This window comes from Medicago sativa, chromosome 7 (genome assembly GCF_051527215.1).
Source record: "Medicago sativa cultivar Bolivia chromosome 7, Bolivia_mono, whole genome shotgun sequence".
Taxonomy (NCBI): Eukaryota; Viridiplantae; Streptophyta; class Magnoliopsida; order Fabales; family Fabaceae; genus Medicago; species Medicago sativa.
This window is the reverse complement of record NC_140755.1, coordinates 34,609,339-34,625,247: the sequence shown is the minus strand read 5'-3', so window position 1 is coordinate 34,625,247 and position 15,909 is coordinate 34,609,339. Positions and strand designations below refer to the sequence as shown.

At 32.7% G+C, this 15,909-nt stretch overlaps 2 protein-coding genes across 2 annotated transcripts; one reads left to right on the top strand and one right to left on the bottom strand.

The window, feature by feature from the left end:
- The first annotated feature begins 2,252 nt into the window (after nt 1–2,252).
- On the top strand, nt 2,253–7,211 carry UMAMIT41 (nodulin MtN21 /EamA-like transporter family protein). The gene is made up of 7 exons (XM_085730902.1): nt 2,253–2,548; nt 2,710–2,775; nt 2,876–2,989; nt 5,058–5,295; nt 5,384–5,542; nt 5,624–5,775; nt 6,388–7,211. Exons 1-7 carry the CDS (start codon nt 2,358–2,360, stop codon nt 6,560–6,562), a joined length of 1,095 nt encoding a protein of 364 aa, XP_085587028.1. The 5' UTR covers nt 2,253–2,357; the 3' UTR covers nt 6,563–7,211.
- An 852-nt stretch (nt 7,212–8,063) lies between these two features.
- LOC146905858 (zinc ion binding protein) lies at nt 8,064–12,531 on the bottom strand. Its single transcript, XM_085730901.1, has 4 exons — nt 12,357–12,531; nt 11,365–11,540; nt 8,458–9,387; nt 8,064–8,367 (listed from the first exon to the last, which is right to left on the bottom strand). The coding sequence occupies exons 1-4, from the start codon at nt 12,372–12,374 to the stop codon at nt 8,265–8,267; spliced, it is 1,227 nt and encodes a 408-aa protein (XP_085587027.1). The 5' UTR covers nt 12,375–12,531; the 3' UTR covers nt 8,064–8,264.
- Between the last annotated feature and the right edge of the window lie 3,378 nt (nt 12,532–15,909).

Genomic DNA, 15,909 nt, shown 5'->3' with positions numbered 1-15,909 from the left:
ACCTAATGATCTTATTATTAATGTATCAGAACCTTATTTCATGTTCCATTGATTTAAGCTTTTTCCTATTATGGTTAGCTTCTTAAGCATTATAGCAGTGAATATCGGTATTAAATCTTGAATTCTATATATTCCTATAATTTAAATACGATATGATTGTGAATTGAGATCATTTTGATTAGTATAACCCAAAAAAGCTTCTATCTGAGGATCCAAAACCACGCTGTGGTAAAACTCAAACACATCTTCTATGAAAAACATCTTCTATGAAAAACATCATGTATATACTTATATATTTAAAAAAAAGAATCTATATTCCTTCAAAAAAAAAAAAAAGAATCTATATGTGACATATTTTTGCGTCTACTTAAATAGAGGAGTGATATTTTGACAACCAAAATCAAACAACTTTAATGACAACCTTTTTTTCTCTCTTCTTATTGGACAATAACAATAGAGAGAGAATAAAAGTATAATGTGAGTATGAGAGAGAAAGTTGCCACAAAAGTTGTTTAAAAGTTGTTGTTCAAATATCATTTCTCACTTAAATAATATGATATTGTTTTTAACATTACAAATAAATTAAACCAATAATAATGTGGTGTATATATTACCGTAGGATTCAAAAATATAAGACTTAACATATAATGTGGCATGAAACGTACAGTTAGTGCATTTTTTTTAATAAGTTTGTTATATCACATGGTGTAAAACGTTCTATTAACCTAGGTTTGATGTTAAAAATGCAATTAGTGGTTAGCACAATTCACAACAACATATGGAGTTACCTATATGACTTCCCATTTATTAGACCAATAACCAATTAACCATAGGGTGTCGTGACAGCCACCTTAGCATACAGAAAGTTGCTTTTATTTCTACCTTTTCCCATGCAGCTTATTCATTGTTTTGTGAAGTGTGGGAGTTTTACTAGGTCATTATCTGAGTATGTAGCAATTGAGAACGCTAATTGTTGTTCACTACTATTGCTTACTCCATCTTCAATTTTAGGTTCAATGTTTTTTGTCTGTGATATCGTTACATTTCGTTTACGTCCTTAACGTATACTCCCTCCGTTCCTATATGTAAGCACCATTTGCCTCTAATAAAAGGGTGCTTGCATATAGGGACGGAGGGAGTAATATATTAGACTTAATTCATTCATAGAGTAGACAATTTCATTTAGGTATATTACATATATCTATTCAATTATATTGGTAGACATATATGGCCCGTGCGACAGCACGGGTAGAAGATCTAGTAAATGAGTAGTGTTATTTGAACATCAATTTATGTGACAACCAAATGGACAACCACATTTTCACAAAGAAAAGTGTGTATTGGCACAGAAACCAAAGTAATAGAGAGATAAAGTAAAATTATAATATGAGTATGAGAGAGAAAGTTGTCAAAAAAGTTGTTAAAAAATGATTATACAAATATCATTTCTCTATATAAAAATATACATTCATTTACTTAGCGCACACAGGTAGCTTGTAGTTGAATGTTTGTCTCAACAAAGAAAAAGGTAGGTTGATCATTTACTTTGCCCCGTAATGGTCACTTTTTTTTTTTTTTTTTTGTATGAATTGGATAACCCTTTGACCTTTGCTCATGATCGTAAAGATAAAAGTATTTTTTTAAAAAGATTTAATAACATTGTATTTATAGCTGAATTTAAACTCTCCTATAAAATTGAAAAATATATTTTATCATCTCGTTCAATTATTTTTGGGTGTTTCATGATTTCTCACGTGTAAACAATTATTTTATTATTTTTATATTGAAATTGCCTCTTATTTTCTTCATTTCTTATAACATATATTGCCTCTCATTTTCTGATTTCTTTATCTTTCATTAAAAACGTAACATTAAGGTTAAAATATTTTGTTCTCTCATTAAAAAAAATTTAGATGAAGAAAAAGAGAGACATTGGTTAAAATAAACTTCTCTCATTAAAATATATTTGGATGAAGAAAAATAGAGACATTGATTTAAATTATATATTTTTCTCATAGTGCTCTATCTATACGTCACCATAATTTATTATTAACTTAAATAAAGTACCCAATGGCAATAACAAAGTTGATGATAACACCTTCCATAAAAAAAAAATATAAAAAAAAAAGATAATATACAACACCAAAAGAAAAAGTTGATGATAACATATCCAATATTTTGCATTATTATCTGATAGTGATACAAACCAGAATGTCCTATTTGGTTACCACACTCTACTACTAGCCATTGTTGTCTAGTTGCGGTGCCCATTTGTCATAAAATTGTTCCTTATTCACACTTCCACTACAAAGTAAGTAATTACCTTAACCTCAATAACTTTACTCTGCAAGAAAAAAATGGCACTAAGATATTGTTACAAGGATTTGGTTCCTTTTGGTTTGATGGTTACCATGGAATGCATCAACGTTGCTTTGAATACTTTGTTCAAAGCTGCTACCGTGAAAGGAATGAGTTACCATGTCTTTGTTGTTTATGCTTATGCTGTTGCTGCTTTTGTTCTCCTTCCAGCACCCTTCATCTCCACAAGGTTAGTAGACAAGAAATTTTTAGTAGAGAAGAAATTTTTAGTAGTCACGATCGAATCCTAAACTTTTTACATCGTCTCAACTCATACCACTGGACTACACTTTCGGACTAGACTAGTCATGTTGAATTTGAATTGTTTGATTTTGTCTCTTTTCTTTGCAGATCAAGAGTGCTTCCTCCTCTTAGTAAACCAATACTATGCAAAATTGGTCTTCTTGGGTTGATCGGGTACAAAGTTAAAAGTCAAATGATTAATTAATTTTTACAAATTTTAAGTGTTTATTTATTTTGCAATTTTAGTGTGGTATGTTTTGTTTTAATTTTGCAGAAGTTCATCTCAGATCATGGGTTATACAGGTATTAGTTATAGTTCTCCTACTCTTTCCTCAGCCATCAGCAACTTGGTGCCAGCTTTTACCTTCTTGCTTGCCATCATTTTCAGGTTTCTTTTTATTTTGTTATTTTACTGGTAATTTCTAAGTAATCCTCATGTGCAAGCATGTGTTGGAGTTCAGCCTAAAAAACAAAGGAAATCATGATATTATTTTGTCAACTTAGTAAAAATGGGAAACACACACTATAAAATGACAATATTTGTGATCACTCCTATGTTAATTGTCATTTTCAATATTGTTCTAAAATTTAAAATAAAATAAAAGAAATATTGTTCTAAAATAATTGTCATTTTCAATATAAAATTATTGTTTTTGCTTCTAATTTTATTGTTTTTGTGGTCATAAGAATAGACCATTATTTAAGGAGTTAATTTGGTAAAGTTATTTTTTTTTTCCATCTATGACCATTTTTACGGAACTATGTTATTTGATTTTCAACCTATATTGTTTAGTAAAATATATATTTTTATGTTCGAAATTGGGAATATCCGTCAAAGGACCCCTTGAATTTGTGAATTAACCAAAACATTTCCAAATTGAAAATCGTTGATCAATATATATTGACCTTGCGTGTGCCAGCCACATTATTTCGAGTTTGGACCATTTTTGCCCAAATTCAAGGATCTTATACTAATTTCAAGATACTGACCTTGCGTGTGCCAGCCACATTACTTGGACCATTTTGCTTAAGTTTTTTTTTTTATACTCTAATTTCTATCATTTTAGTTTAAAAAATCTCAACACACACTAGTCATAAAAAGATGAAAGTCGTAGATTTGAACTCATAGCTCATAATACAATCATTTTATCGTTGAATTCTTTGTAAATAGAATGTTAACAAGCGCTTTAAGACATTCGTTAATAAGTTCAAAGAATAACTTTATTTTAAGAATAATGTATTCAACATATCGAAACTTTGAAAATTTATGCATAAAATTTATAAATTATTTCCTTTTAAATCCCTAACAAGTGTTCTTAGCATAATCCATTATTTATACATGTTTGTTTAGATTGATTGATATGGTTTGCGTAAGAGACTTTTTAAGCAGTGTATATGGTCTATCTTCTTGCTAAGTAGACAATTTAAGAAAACCTTAGCTTTATCGGAAGATATTTCTATCTCCACATGGAGATCCTAATACCAGCATCCATGGTATTATTCTTTCAAAAAAAAAAAAAGCATCAATGGTAGGACAGGGACTATGACAATTCAATGAGTTTGGCCTCTGGACCCGTCTAGTTCACGGCTCTATCAATTATATGTGCTCGTATTTTCTTGTCCTTTTCCATGTATATTTTTTAATTAAATAATGACATGTATTTATATATTATATATATATGACAAAAATAAGGGTGGCACTTTGGTGACATTAATGTCACCGTGCCATTGCATCTGGACCACACATTGTCATTGTCATTGCATATGGACCACACAACACATCTAATGTCATCCAATATGTGGCCCAGATTTAATGTCACCGTGACATTAATGTCACACAAGTATTTCCCCAAAAATAACAACCGGAAATATTATGTTTAAAAGAAATGTTAACAAATGCCGTCAGACACTCTTTAATGTCTTTAAATGATATTTATAAAAATTTGTATAATTAATGTATTGAAAATTAAAATATTTAATTTTTTTTTAAAGAATAATTTTTTATTTTGAAATCCTTATTGAGGAGGCACACGTTAGCAAGACTTTGTATTTTTTTAAGGGTCATGTTAACTAGTGCCCCCGGGACACTAGTTAAGAAAACCATAAAAAGAAAGTTTTAATTTAAAAAAGATACTTTATTGATTTTTAAGGGATTGAAAACACAATTTCCAATACAATACATTTCTATATTTGTTTCTTAACCAGTGCCCCGTCCCCGGGGCACTGGTTAACGTTACCTTTTTTTAAAACATTTTTCAAAGAAGTTATTATTCAGTTAGATGAGTACTGACCAGTTAGATGAGTACTGACAAAAGAAATTAAATTGTCTTTTAAAAGGTAGCTATAAGAAGTTTATTTATAAATTATTTTGTACATAAACTCGCTTTTTTTTTGAACGAATAAACTCGCTTATTGTGTATTAATTTATATTTCATTTTTCTGTTGGTTTAATTAAGGATGGAAAAGGTGGCTATAAAAAGTTTAAGTAGTCAAGCCAAGGTGGTGGGTACCATAGTATCTATATCAGGAGCATTTATAGTGACACTATACATAGGACCACCAATCATCATTGCTCTTAGATCTTCAAATTCACTTCATCAAACTCTTAAATCATCATCAGATCAAAGCTGGGCCATTGGTGGCCTTCTACTTACAGCTGAGTATATATTAGTTCCCTTATGGTACATTGTACAGGTACAAATTTGTTGGTTACTAATATATGTATAAGCTTCTAACTAATTAACAATTACTTTGGTTCACAAATTTTCTTTTTAATCTACAGGTTCAAATTATGAAGGTGTATCCAAATGAACTAACAGTGATCTTCTATTACAACCTATGTGTAAGCATTATAGCTGGAATTGTAGGTGTGATTAGTGAGCCAAATGCAAGTGCATGGAAAATAGGATTTGATACATCACTTGCTTCCATCCTTTGCTCGGTAGGATGAACATGAAATAATACAGGACTTTAATCTAAAATTACATTTACTAATTATAATTTATACAATTCATATGTTTAGGGAATTTTTGGATCATTCTTGAACAATACAGTTCATGCATATGTACTACGTATAAAGGGGGCTGTATATGTTGCAATGTTCAAACCACTCTCAATTGTCATTGCTGTTGCTATGGGAGTTGTGTTCCTTGGGGATACTCTCCACCTTGGAAGGTACTATGATTTATCAAAATATTCAATTCTCAATTGCAAATCACATGTTCATTCGATTTTTCACTAATCTTTTCGCTTTAAAAAGCTAACTACGTTGAATACAAATGTTTGGTTCAAGTGATTAATGAGTTTCGGTGACCGTTGAATCAATAGGGAGTCTTTGAGTTCAATGCCTAGTCAGAACAATCATTCACCAAACTTTACTTGCCTTGTGACCGACCCCTGGATTATCAAAACCGTTTCTCATGAGAACGGAGGGTCAAGACAGAAAAATATATTTAATAAAGCCATTGAACTCATGATTAATGAGCCTCAACTAAGGTCAAATTTCATAAAAAGTACCAAAACTTAATATTTGACTAGAACAATCTTTACTAAGACTTACTTGCCTCTCGATCGAACTCTATATTAGTCAGTCTCTATTTCCTCCGATGAATCAAAAAGTTAAGAGAACAAAAATAATTGCTAGCTATATTCATGATATCCCTTCAAGAGTTAGTTATTCAGTCAGTCCATCTATCAATTAGTGCATAAACTTCATAAACAGAGACAGCTAAAAGATTTAGTTTGTTGCATTGCTAATGTTTTTAAATTCGTTTGTGTTTTTTGCAGTTTAATTGGAGCCACAATAATATCAATTGGGTTTTATACTGTAATGTGGGGTAAAGCACAAGAAGAGGTGGTTGAAGATGTCTCTAGCCACGAAACACAAACTACACAGACTGTTCCTCTCTTGCAAAGCTATGAAACTGATAGAGTACAAAAGAAAATGGATGCAAATGTATAAAAGGGATTTGGCTCCTCTAAAGTGAGTAGTTAGTAAAATGACAAAATCAAGGGTTGATATTGTAACCAATGATGATGTTGTTATGATGTACATATAATATCAACCATTAATTTATTTATCAACGGTTGATATTGTTCACTTTAGATGAGCCTTGTCCGTATCAGGAGAGTTTCTACCCATCTAGGGACTAGGGGAACATCCCATTCAAGACTGTTAAAAACAATTCAAATGAATGAGAAGGGTATCATTTCACCATGTAGCAAACAACACAAATTAAGTTTTCTACAGAAAAAGTAGCTAGCAACTTCTGCAAGTTGGGGGATCCAATATACACATGTGTGACTATAAAGGCAAGGGAGCAACATTATTGTCTATTGTACAAAGGCATTTGGGAAGATTCTATAAATAGAACAACTCCACATGCAGAAAAGACAACAAAATGAATTTGTTTCTGACCCAAAATTCTACAAAAATTAAACTCTAAATCATTTCCTCTCTATTCTAATGTGTAAATTAAGTTAGAGAACTATTATTTTGTAAACTATCATTGTATGGTATGCTTTATATTGGATGTACAAGTCACAATCCATATCCAGGAAGGAACTTCAAAATATCATGAATGAGATTCAAGGGTACCCTATTGTATTCAGTTTAGAGAAACTGGTTGAAGCGAATTGAACCTAAAGCTTAGTGTTCATACATGCTTTGGAGCAATTGTACAGTCTTCTTCGTCTCTATTCTATCAGGCCTAACTAATCCTTACAAAATTGGCTTGTAAGCTGAGGGCTGTCTAAACTCTGTCAACACTACACTGGCCATATCTCCAAGCAGTGTGAGACTAAATCCATCACTTCACACCCAACACAAAGCAATGATGACAACCCAAATGCCACAATTAGGTGGTTAAGGACGGACAACAATGAAGGCGGAATTTCCAACACCGTCTATCGGAGCATATCCTCATCCCATAGAAACCTTATTCAACACAGATCAGGTTCTAGATCTCAAAGATCCCATTTAAACACAGCTAAGCTTTAAATAATAGTTCTAACACTTTTACCAACCCCATACACAGTATTGATCACTAAAACAGTAATAAAAAGGAAGGAAGAAAGGTCTTCATGGCTGCTCAAAGTTTTTCTATGATGAACAAGGCATAAGTATAATTGATTAACTATTGCAGAGCTGCACATAATTTAATTTCTAACGAATCTAACTACCAAAATGTTGTCCAGATTATATAAGGTAACCCTATACACACTTATAAGCACATAAATACACAGACGAAAACTATAGTGTTGCACTTTCCATCTTTCAACTTAATTAAAAGTCTCTCTTTCTATTTTTTTCTTTTTGCAATTATTAAGTCCTGTCACAAAAGTATATAGCTTTACCTAAGAGTATTATGCAGATTTCATATTTTTTAAGTCTCAGTATTTTGGTAGATCTATATTTTAGAAGCCATCCACAATTTCAAATAAGTAAAGAAATGCAAGGACCATTACTCTAGAATGATCATTTCTGCTAAGCTTGACTTAAATTTTGGTGTATCAGTTCTTGATATTACATATCTAAATGAAAACAGGGGAAATAAAAAGGTGATCCTAAATTTTTATAAGCGAGTACTGTGCTTACGGTCTATTTAAAGTGACGAGGAAGGCAATAAGGACTGTGAAGGATGTATCATTAACAGTATCAGATACTATCTTGCACTGAAAATTGGATCATCATTAGCCGATGGTTGTGTCTTTCGAGTGTATTTGAGTAGCAAACCTTCTGCAGAAAGACCTGGTACATCCAGATCCCTGAAACATTCAAAATTAGAAAATTACTTCAAATGTGTGTAACATAAAACGATGATACATTTTAATGTTCAAAAGTGATAATATCTGAACCTGATATAGGGCTGTAGATCTTTCCATTCCCATTTTGCACGCTCTCTGAAAAGAATGGAGAAGCGTTCAGCTGGAGTGGAAGGCAATGACGAGACACGGAAGGCACGAACCCATGTCTCAACTCCAATTTTCTCTGTCAATACCTCACCTTCCATAAGATCAAAAGTGGGATGCATTTCATCTGGAGTCTTCTTCCTCCATTCTTCCATAAAATTCTCTAACTTTCTCTTACCTCCTTTCAGGATTTCTCTAGCATAATGTATGCATACCCGCTTCTCATCCAACTTCCACACACCACTTTGCATGCAATCATTTTCTTTTACTTCCTTGGCATACACATGCAAGCAATGCCTTGCAAGTACCTTTGGAAATCCATCTGATTCCAGCATATTCACAACTTCATCTTCACTTAGAGCATTAAGTGACCAGTCATTCAACACTGAATTTTTCAAAAGCATTTCCAGAATCATGTCCATGTAACTCTCATCAACTAATCTCCAATATCCATTGATCTCCACAGCTGAAAGAGCCTGCAATCCAACCCTTAACTCCTCGTCACTAGCTTGAATATTTTCTATAAGATCATTCCAGTTATATAATCCTGATCTAGATTCGTGATTCTCTTCTAAATTTTCCATGTCATTCTCATCAAATCTGTAAGTGTTCTCTGAAAGAAGCAATTTAAGTTTATCAAGTCTGGGGGAAACCTCAATAAGCTCCATACTACCAGGTACAACTTTTAGTACACTTGCAACAACTTTTTCGTCACTAGTATTACGATCATTCTTCTGTCGATTTTCATACGATTCTGATTGATTTGCTGGTGGTACAAGCAAAACAGAATTGGAAGTTCCAACAAACTTCATAGCATATGTTTTTGATTGAGTACAAAGAACTGCATCTTCGTCAGGCTGTCCTCTTAAGACCATCCTGAAATAGAAAGAAACCATGTAACATAAGTAAGGAAAGAGAGAAAGGCAGGGAGAGAGTCACTGTTAGAAAATAATATAGAGTAATTATGTGTATACTCTAAGTAACTATTGTAATTAGGATAACTGAAATCCTAATATTATGGTCATATTATTTTTCTGATCTTTCATGAGTCGACTATCTTGTTCGAGTAGAACAAAGAACAAAAGTGCATAAATATTAAGAAACGATGAAGAAAGAACACATAAATAGTAAGAAAGGATGAATAACGAACTACGAGAAATGTAGAACACAGAAATGGATTAGAAACTGGTGATAAAGTTGCAAAATTTTAATTAAAAGAAATGGATTTCAAACATTGAAAAGAGGAGAGTGGTACCAAACTCATAGACCATGATAGGCTAAGTGAAGAATCACCACAAAGGTATGAGGAACCTTTGATAAGAGTCGACTTTGGTTCTAATGTAAGAACCAAAAAGATGCACAATGCTCTCTTCAGTTACTCCAAGAGTCAAATTAAAATTACGTTTAAACTATGTCTGACGAGGGCAAAGAGAGCCTTTGAGGGAGGTGACCTCTAAGCAACAAAGGAAGGGCTCAAAGCTGCCTTCAAATGCATGACGACACCTTGGAAAACTTGGGAAAGGAAGGACTACATGCACCAACTCAAGGAGGACATGAAGAAACCAAGAAAAGACATGAAAATGTGTAGAAAAGGGACTTGGAGACACCAACTTTTCAATATAACCTAGGGGAGTTTTCAAACTAGTATGTCAATTTTGTAAATTCTTATATTGTCTACACCAACTTCCTAGGGCATAGCTTGACAAGTTCAGTATTGTGATTCAGTATTTTGGCATGACTCTAAGTGAAGCTGACCACTCGGCTTTCTAATGTCATTCAATTGCATATAGTACATACGCAAATCAACGACATAGTTATTACAATTAGTGATTGTTATCCAATCTCTCAAACAAAGTATCACACTTACTATCATATTTTAACAGAAGATCTTGGTAGAATTTGTTGTTACTTAGGATAAAAGTGGTTCAATCCAAGAATAGCATTATGATTTCTTATGGAAAGATTACATTAGACATATCAAAAGAAACGGAGTTGATGAATGCTAAGCCTCTTGAAACTCCTACAAGTTCCAGTGCCAAATTTTTGCCAAGTCAGGAGGAGACATTTTTATATCGAAAAGGCCTAGAAGACTTGTTGAAAAACTGAGTTATCTCTCAACAACTTGTCAAGATTCAATTAGTGTGGTAAACCAATTTCATAACTATCCTTGAGAAGAGCAACAGAATGCGTCAATTCTAATTAAAAAATATATTAAGGGAGACCTATGAAAAGGTTTTGGTGTATGAAGACAATAGTCATACACAGCTTTTTGGATATTTTAAAGTGGCCTGGGCAAAGTCTAATACTGACAGGTGAGCCATTTTTGGGTACTATAATTTTATTGGTGATATCTTGACTTCAGAGAAGCAAAATCAATCGCAGAAGCAAAATATCGAGCTATGAATTCAACCACCACATATGAACTTATATGGCTCAAGAAATTGCTGAATTAAACCATTGAGGTTTGGAGATGTTTCACAAACAACCAAATAAATTGAGATGGATTTTCATTTCATCAGAGGATTTCTTATTCTTATCTAGAGACATAACATTACCACTAGCTTCATAAAATCAAATTATTAAACAGCACCAAATGTCTTCACTAAGCCATTGAAAGCTCCTTAAATAAGTCAAAAACTCATATGCTCTGGCTTAAGGGAGAGTTTCGAAAAAACAATATAAAGATGGTACTCGAGAGTTTGTTCCACGTAATTACAGTAATTAAAGCAACTATAAGTACTTGTATTTACATCTATTTGAAGATGCAATTCAGACGCACGAGTTTAGTCGCATGTCTCATTTCCTTCATTTTTTCAAGGAGTTACAAATAACATAATACAGATCAATGCATACCTTTCATTCAAAACATCTGGGACCAATTTCTCATCCAGCTCTAGAATTATGAGATCATCATGAGGTCCAAAATCAGGGTGATATGCAACAGAAATCGATGATCCTGGTGACATATGTCTAAGTGTTTCCGCTCCTCCTGAAGTCTGCTGTGGTTCTGGTTCCATTTCACCCTTCCACTAAACATAAAGCATTCATAAAATTAAAAATAAAGATTTTCCCGTAGACTATGCATATTGGTAGAAGTCGATGCAAAGAAAGAACATTTGCATCTATATCGGGGGGGTAGGTGGGTGGTTTGGAGGTCCTGGGTTCAAACCCGGACAAAGGAGAAAAACTAATACCAACAACTAATTACTAACATTTGCCATTCAAAAAAAAGTTTGCATACACTATCACAGTATGGGCCTGTTTGGATAAACTTCTCAATTAAGCACTTTTAAGTCCTTATCTAATGTGTATAAGTTACTTTTATGACAAAATATAAATTAAAGTTAAATTGTTTTCCTATCAACTATCCTGAGAGCTTATGGAAAAGCTGAAGACAGTTTGGGAACAAGTCATAAACTATTTCCATACGCTCTCCCAAACAGTCTGACAAATTTATGTCAGTAAATAAGTTCATCTAAGACCTTGTTTGGATAAACAACTTATTTGCAGCTTATAGCACAATCGCTTATCAATAAGCTGACTTAAGCTATTTCCATAGCAAAAGATAAAATAAACTTAAATTGTTTTTGTATGTACTATGAGTTGTTTTTATAAAACTAAATCAAAGAATTTACGAAAATAAGTTGAAAAAAAAGCTTTTGAAAATTATCATAAGTTAGTTCTCCCTAACAATCTCACAAAATATGCTGTCAATTGAATTGCTTTAGTGCGCAATTGCGGAATCGCGGTGGCGGAGTTGAGATCTGCATTTTACAGCAGACGCAAATCGCGGTGGAATTCTATACATAGAGGATAAATGAAGGAAGATTAAAAAAAGAGAAAACCTGGACTTGGTCTGTCATGGTGGTTTCTGGCGGCGTTTCTTCCAACGACAGTCAAGTTCGGCTGTGTGTGTTTCCGGGCAGTTGAGATCAGTTCGGCTTCAATTTGTTTGTTTTTGATAAACAAAAGGGCAAAGCAGAGCGCGGCTACATTTTGTGGTGGTCGGGGTTTGAAGCCGGACCTTGCATATTTTTATGCATTATCCATAGTTAAGCTCACAAGGACAAGTTGAGTTGGCCAATTTTTTTTTTTTTTGAGAGGAAATAAAATTATAGCATTTCATTACTCAATATGTGTTCAATACAATCTGGTATGTTAACCAGTAACTGAAAACTAGCTGATAATGTGGCCGCCTTAGCTAACTTATGGGCAACCTCATTTGCTTGTCTCCGCACAAACCCCACACTAGAGTTTTCATAAAAGGACCTAAACAAAGATTTACAATTTTGAATAATATGCTTCCAAACTCTGTTACGTCATGCCTAGAGGATGAAAAACTATCAACTACTTTCTTCGCATCTAACTCAAAGTCAACAGGACCTAAGTTAAGCTCATGAACCCATTCTAGAGTCGATAATAATCCAAGAGCTTCTCCGACATGAACTTCACAGAGTGGGCTATACCATTCAGTTTTAGCTAAGACAAAAGAGCCTGTTTCATATCGAATACACATACCTACTCCCACCCTGTTTAAATGCTTAGAGAAAGAAGCATCAATGTTGCATTTTGTTCGCATATTATATTTTTATTTATTTTAGATTATATTATTATTACTAGCGAAAAGACGGTCTTTCCGCTCTTTTTATTCTCTGCTAACATTTGAAAATTATTAACGGTGTTTTTTTATGAAATTTTGATTTGGATTAAAACTAAAAATATAAATGTTTGTTGAAATTATAACAAACCAAACTAATCATGATTATTTATTTCAATGACACCAACAATATAACAAAATAAATATAATCTAAATATTTTTTTTTGTTAATGACTCCAACAACAATCTTTTGAATTTGTTGACTGGACCACTCACATGCGTGTTCTTTGGACCATTATTTTTTTCTTTTGAATGATCAATAAAAAATTGAAAAACAAAAACAAAATTGTTCAGGGACGGATATTAAAATAATTTCAACATCATCTTTCATCCTTTCAACACTATATTCATCTTCTTCATCATTCTTTAAACTTACAAACCTACAAAATTTCAAACTAAAAAACACATGTAAACTGAAACTTTACCATGATCACCACAAAGATCATAAGATACAAAAAGACAACATATTCAAGAACAGAAAATTAAACGAAAAACGAGTCTACATATTTGAAAATTTGACTTTTTGCTTTTATCAAAATGGAGTCTACATCAATCAACTTCCCACTTTTTTTCTCCCTCATTTTTTTTTCTCCCTCAGATTTTTAAACTTCACTTTCATTTCAACTCCACCATTTTCTTTATGAAAATTGCTGTTGACACATTAGAGAAGGCTGGGACACACATGTAAAATACGTTTTTGCCCCCTCGGCAGTTAACTGCCGAGGAATTAAAAATCCGGCTGCAGTTAACTGCCGAGGAATTCCTCGGTAGTTAACTGCCGAAGTTTTCTGCTACAAGTCTGGCAGAAGCTCTCTCATCTCCATTATTCATCACATCTTCAAAAAAAATTTCTCAAATCTCTCTCACAAATCTCTCTAAAAAAACCCAACCAAATCCAACCAAATTTATTCAACAAAATCACAAGTAAGTAATTATAATGCTATTAACTTAAATTTTAGTTGTTATAAATGTTTTTATTTTTTAGTTTTTGAGTATATTTATTTTATTTTAGTTTTTGAGTAGATTTACATAGTATAATTCATTTTTAGAGTAAAATGTTTGTATGATGTTTATGTTATAGTTTAAAGTTTATTGGTTATATTTTAATTTGGTGTTTTAAATTAATTTTTTATTTTAGTTTTTAATTAGATTTACATGTTATAAATCATTTTTAGATTAGATGTTAGTTGATTAATTTTGTTAAAATGTTTGCATGATGATTATGTTATATTTTAAAAATTTTAGGGTTATTTTTTAATTTGGTGTTTTATATTTTTTATTTTATTTTAGTAAGACTATATGATTTATTTTAAGAGTAAATATAATTTGAATAATTTTGCTATATTTTACGTTAATTTTTTTTTTTAATTTATGATTTTTAGAGTCTATGTATAATTTGCAATGTTTGAATGAGTTTTTCATTGATTCTTTTAAATTTCTATGTGTGTAGATTTGAAACAATGGCCGGATGGATCGACGTTCATGCAACATTCAACGGCGGAGAAACTCATAGGTTGAAGGTTCGGTGCCTTGATGTAGCGTTAAGAGGTCTCAAGGATCAACTGAATGAATTCTACCAAGGAGTCAACCCCAGAGACACAAGGAGGGTGCAAAATATTTTGTATAAACGTCCAAAGCTCGACGAGGGGAGCGTATCATTCACTTGGGTGGAGTTAAAGAACGACGAAAACGTGACGAGCATGTTTTGGGAGCACACCAAGTTCCAGTGGATCGATATGCGGGTGACGTTGCTGAGATCAACTGAAGATATCATCAACAGCTTGATTCCACCAGAAGATCGTCATTAGTTAGGGTAAGGTGCATTCAAGCTACAACATTTGTCTCACCTCTGAAATGGGGTAATTCAAACTTGCCAAACAGCGAGGACTCAAGCATTTCGCTCGCTATTCATGTTTTTCCTTTGAAAAGATTAAATTCTTGTTAGGCTGGTTTAGATGAAGGTATTAGGTGTCAAGGAATGGACCTCATTTCGGTGGCACTTGAATACCTTCATCTAAATCAAGCCTGACAAAAATTTATTCTTTTCAAAGGAAAGCATGAATAGCGAGCAAAATGCTTGAGTCCTCGCCGTTTGGCAAGTTTGAATTTACCCCATTTCAGAGGTAAGACAGTTGTTGTAGTTGGAATGCCCCATTTATGTAATGTAACGAAACCTGTATCGCAATATTTATTGTAATATTTATTCGAATTCACGCTATCGCAATATTTATTCGAATTCACTCTATCGCAATATTTTAAATAACATAAAATAATTTTTAAAGAATTTCTAATAATTTTCTAACAAAATTCTAAGTAAACAAAATAAATCAAAAAAAAAAATTAAAAAACAAACTTCGGTAGTTTAGTACCGAGGAAAACCTCGGCAGTGTAGTACCGAGGAAAACCTCGGCAGTTAACTACCGCCGGTTTCATCTTTTCCTCGGCAGTTAACTGCCGAGTAATCCTGAAGCCAGTATTTGCAGAACCTGTTGAAGGCAGAACCTGTTACATGTGTTTTTACACATTGTAAACACATTGTTTCGATGTCAAACCATAAAGCTAGTCAAATCAAATTACATACATAACTGAAATTGAAAATATAATACGGAAACGAGCAATTGTCATAAAAAAATGTCATCCAAACAAAGTAACAACAAATGTACTGTACTAACAAAACGGCCAAATGTCATGAAAATACACCAAAGTCCTAAAAATAAATCCTAAAAATACTAGCAGTCCTA

What these genes read in the sequence shown, in the direction of transcription:
- LOC146905858 (XM_085730901.1), bottom strand. An exon ending in CCAGATGTTTTGAATGAAAG is followed by an intron (nt 9,388 to 11,364) that starts GTATGCATTGAT and finishes TTTCTATTTCAG; the next exon opens with GATGGTCTTAAGAGGACAGC. An exon ending in GATCTACAGCCCTATATCAG is followed by an intron (nt 8,368 to 8,457) that starts GTTCAGATATTA and finishes TGAATGTTTCAG; the next exon opens with GGATCTGGATGTACCAGGTC.
- UMAMIT41 (XM_085730902.1), top strand. Translation starts at nt 2,358, where the DNA reads ATGGCACTAAGATATTGTTACAAGGATTTGGTTCCTTTTGGTTTGATG. An exon ending in GGTCTTCTTGGGTTGATCGG is followed by an intron (nt 2,776 to 2,875) that starts GTACAAAGTTAA and finishes TTAATTTTGCAG; the next exon opens with AAGTTCATCTCAGATCATGG. An exon ending in TTGCTTGCCATCATTTTCAG is followed by an intron (nt 2,990 to 5,057) that starts GTTTCTTTTTAT and finishes GGTTTAATTAAG; the next exon opens with GATGGAAAAGGTGGCTATAA.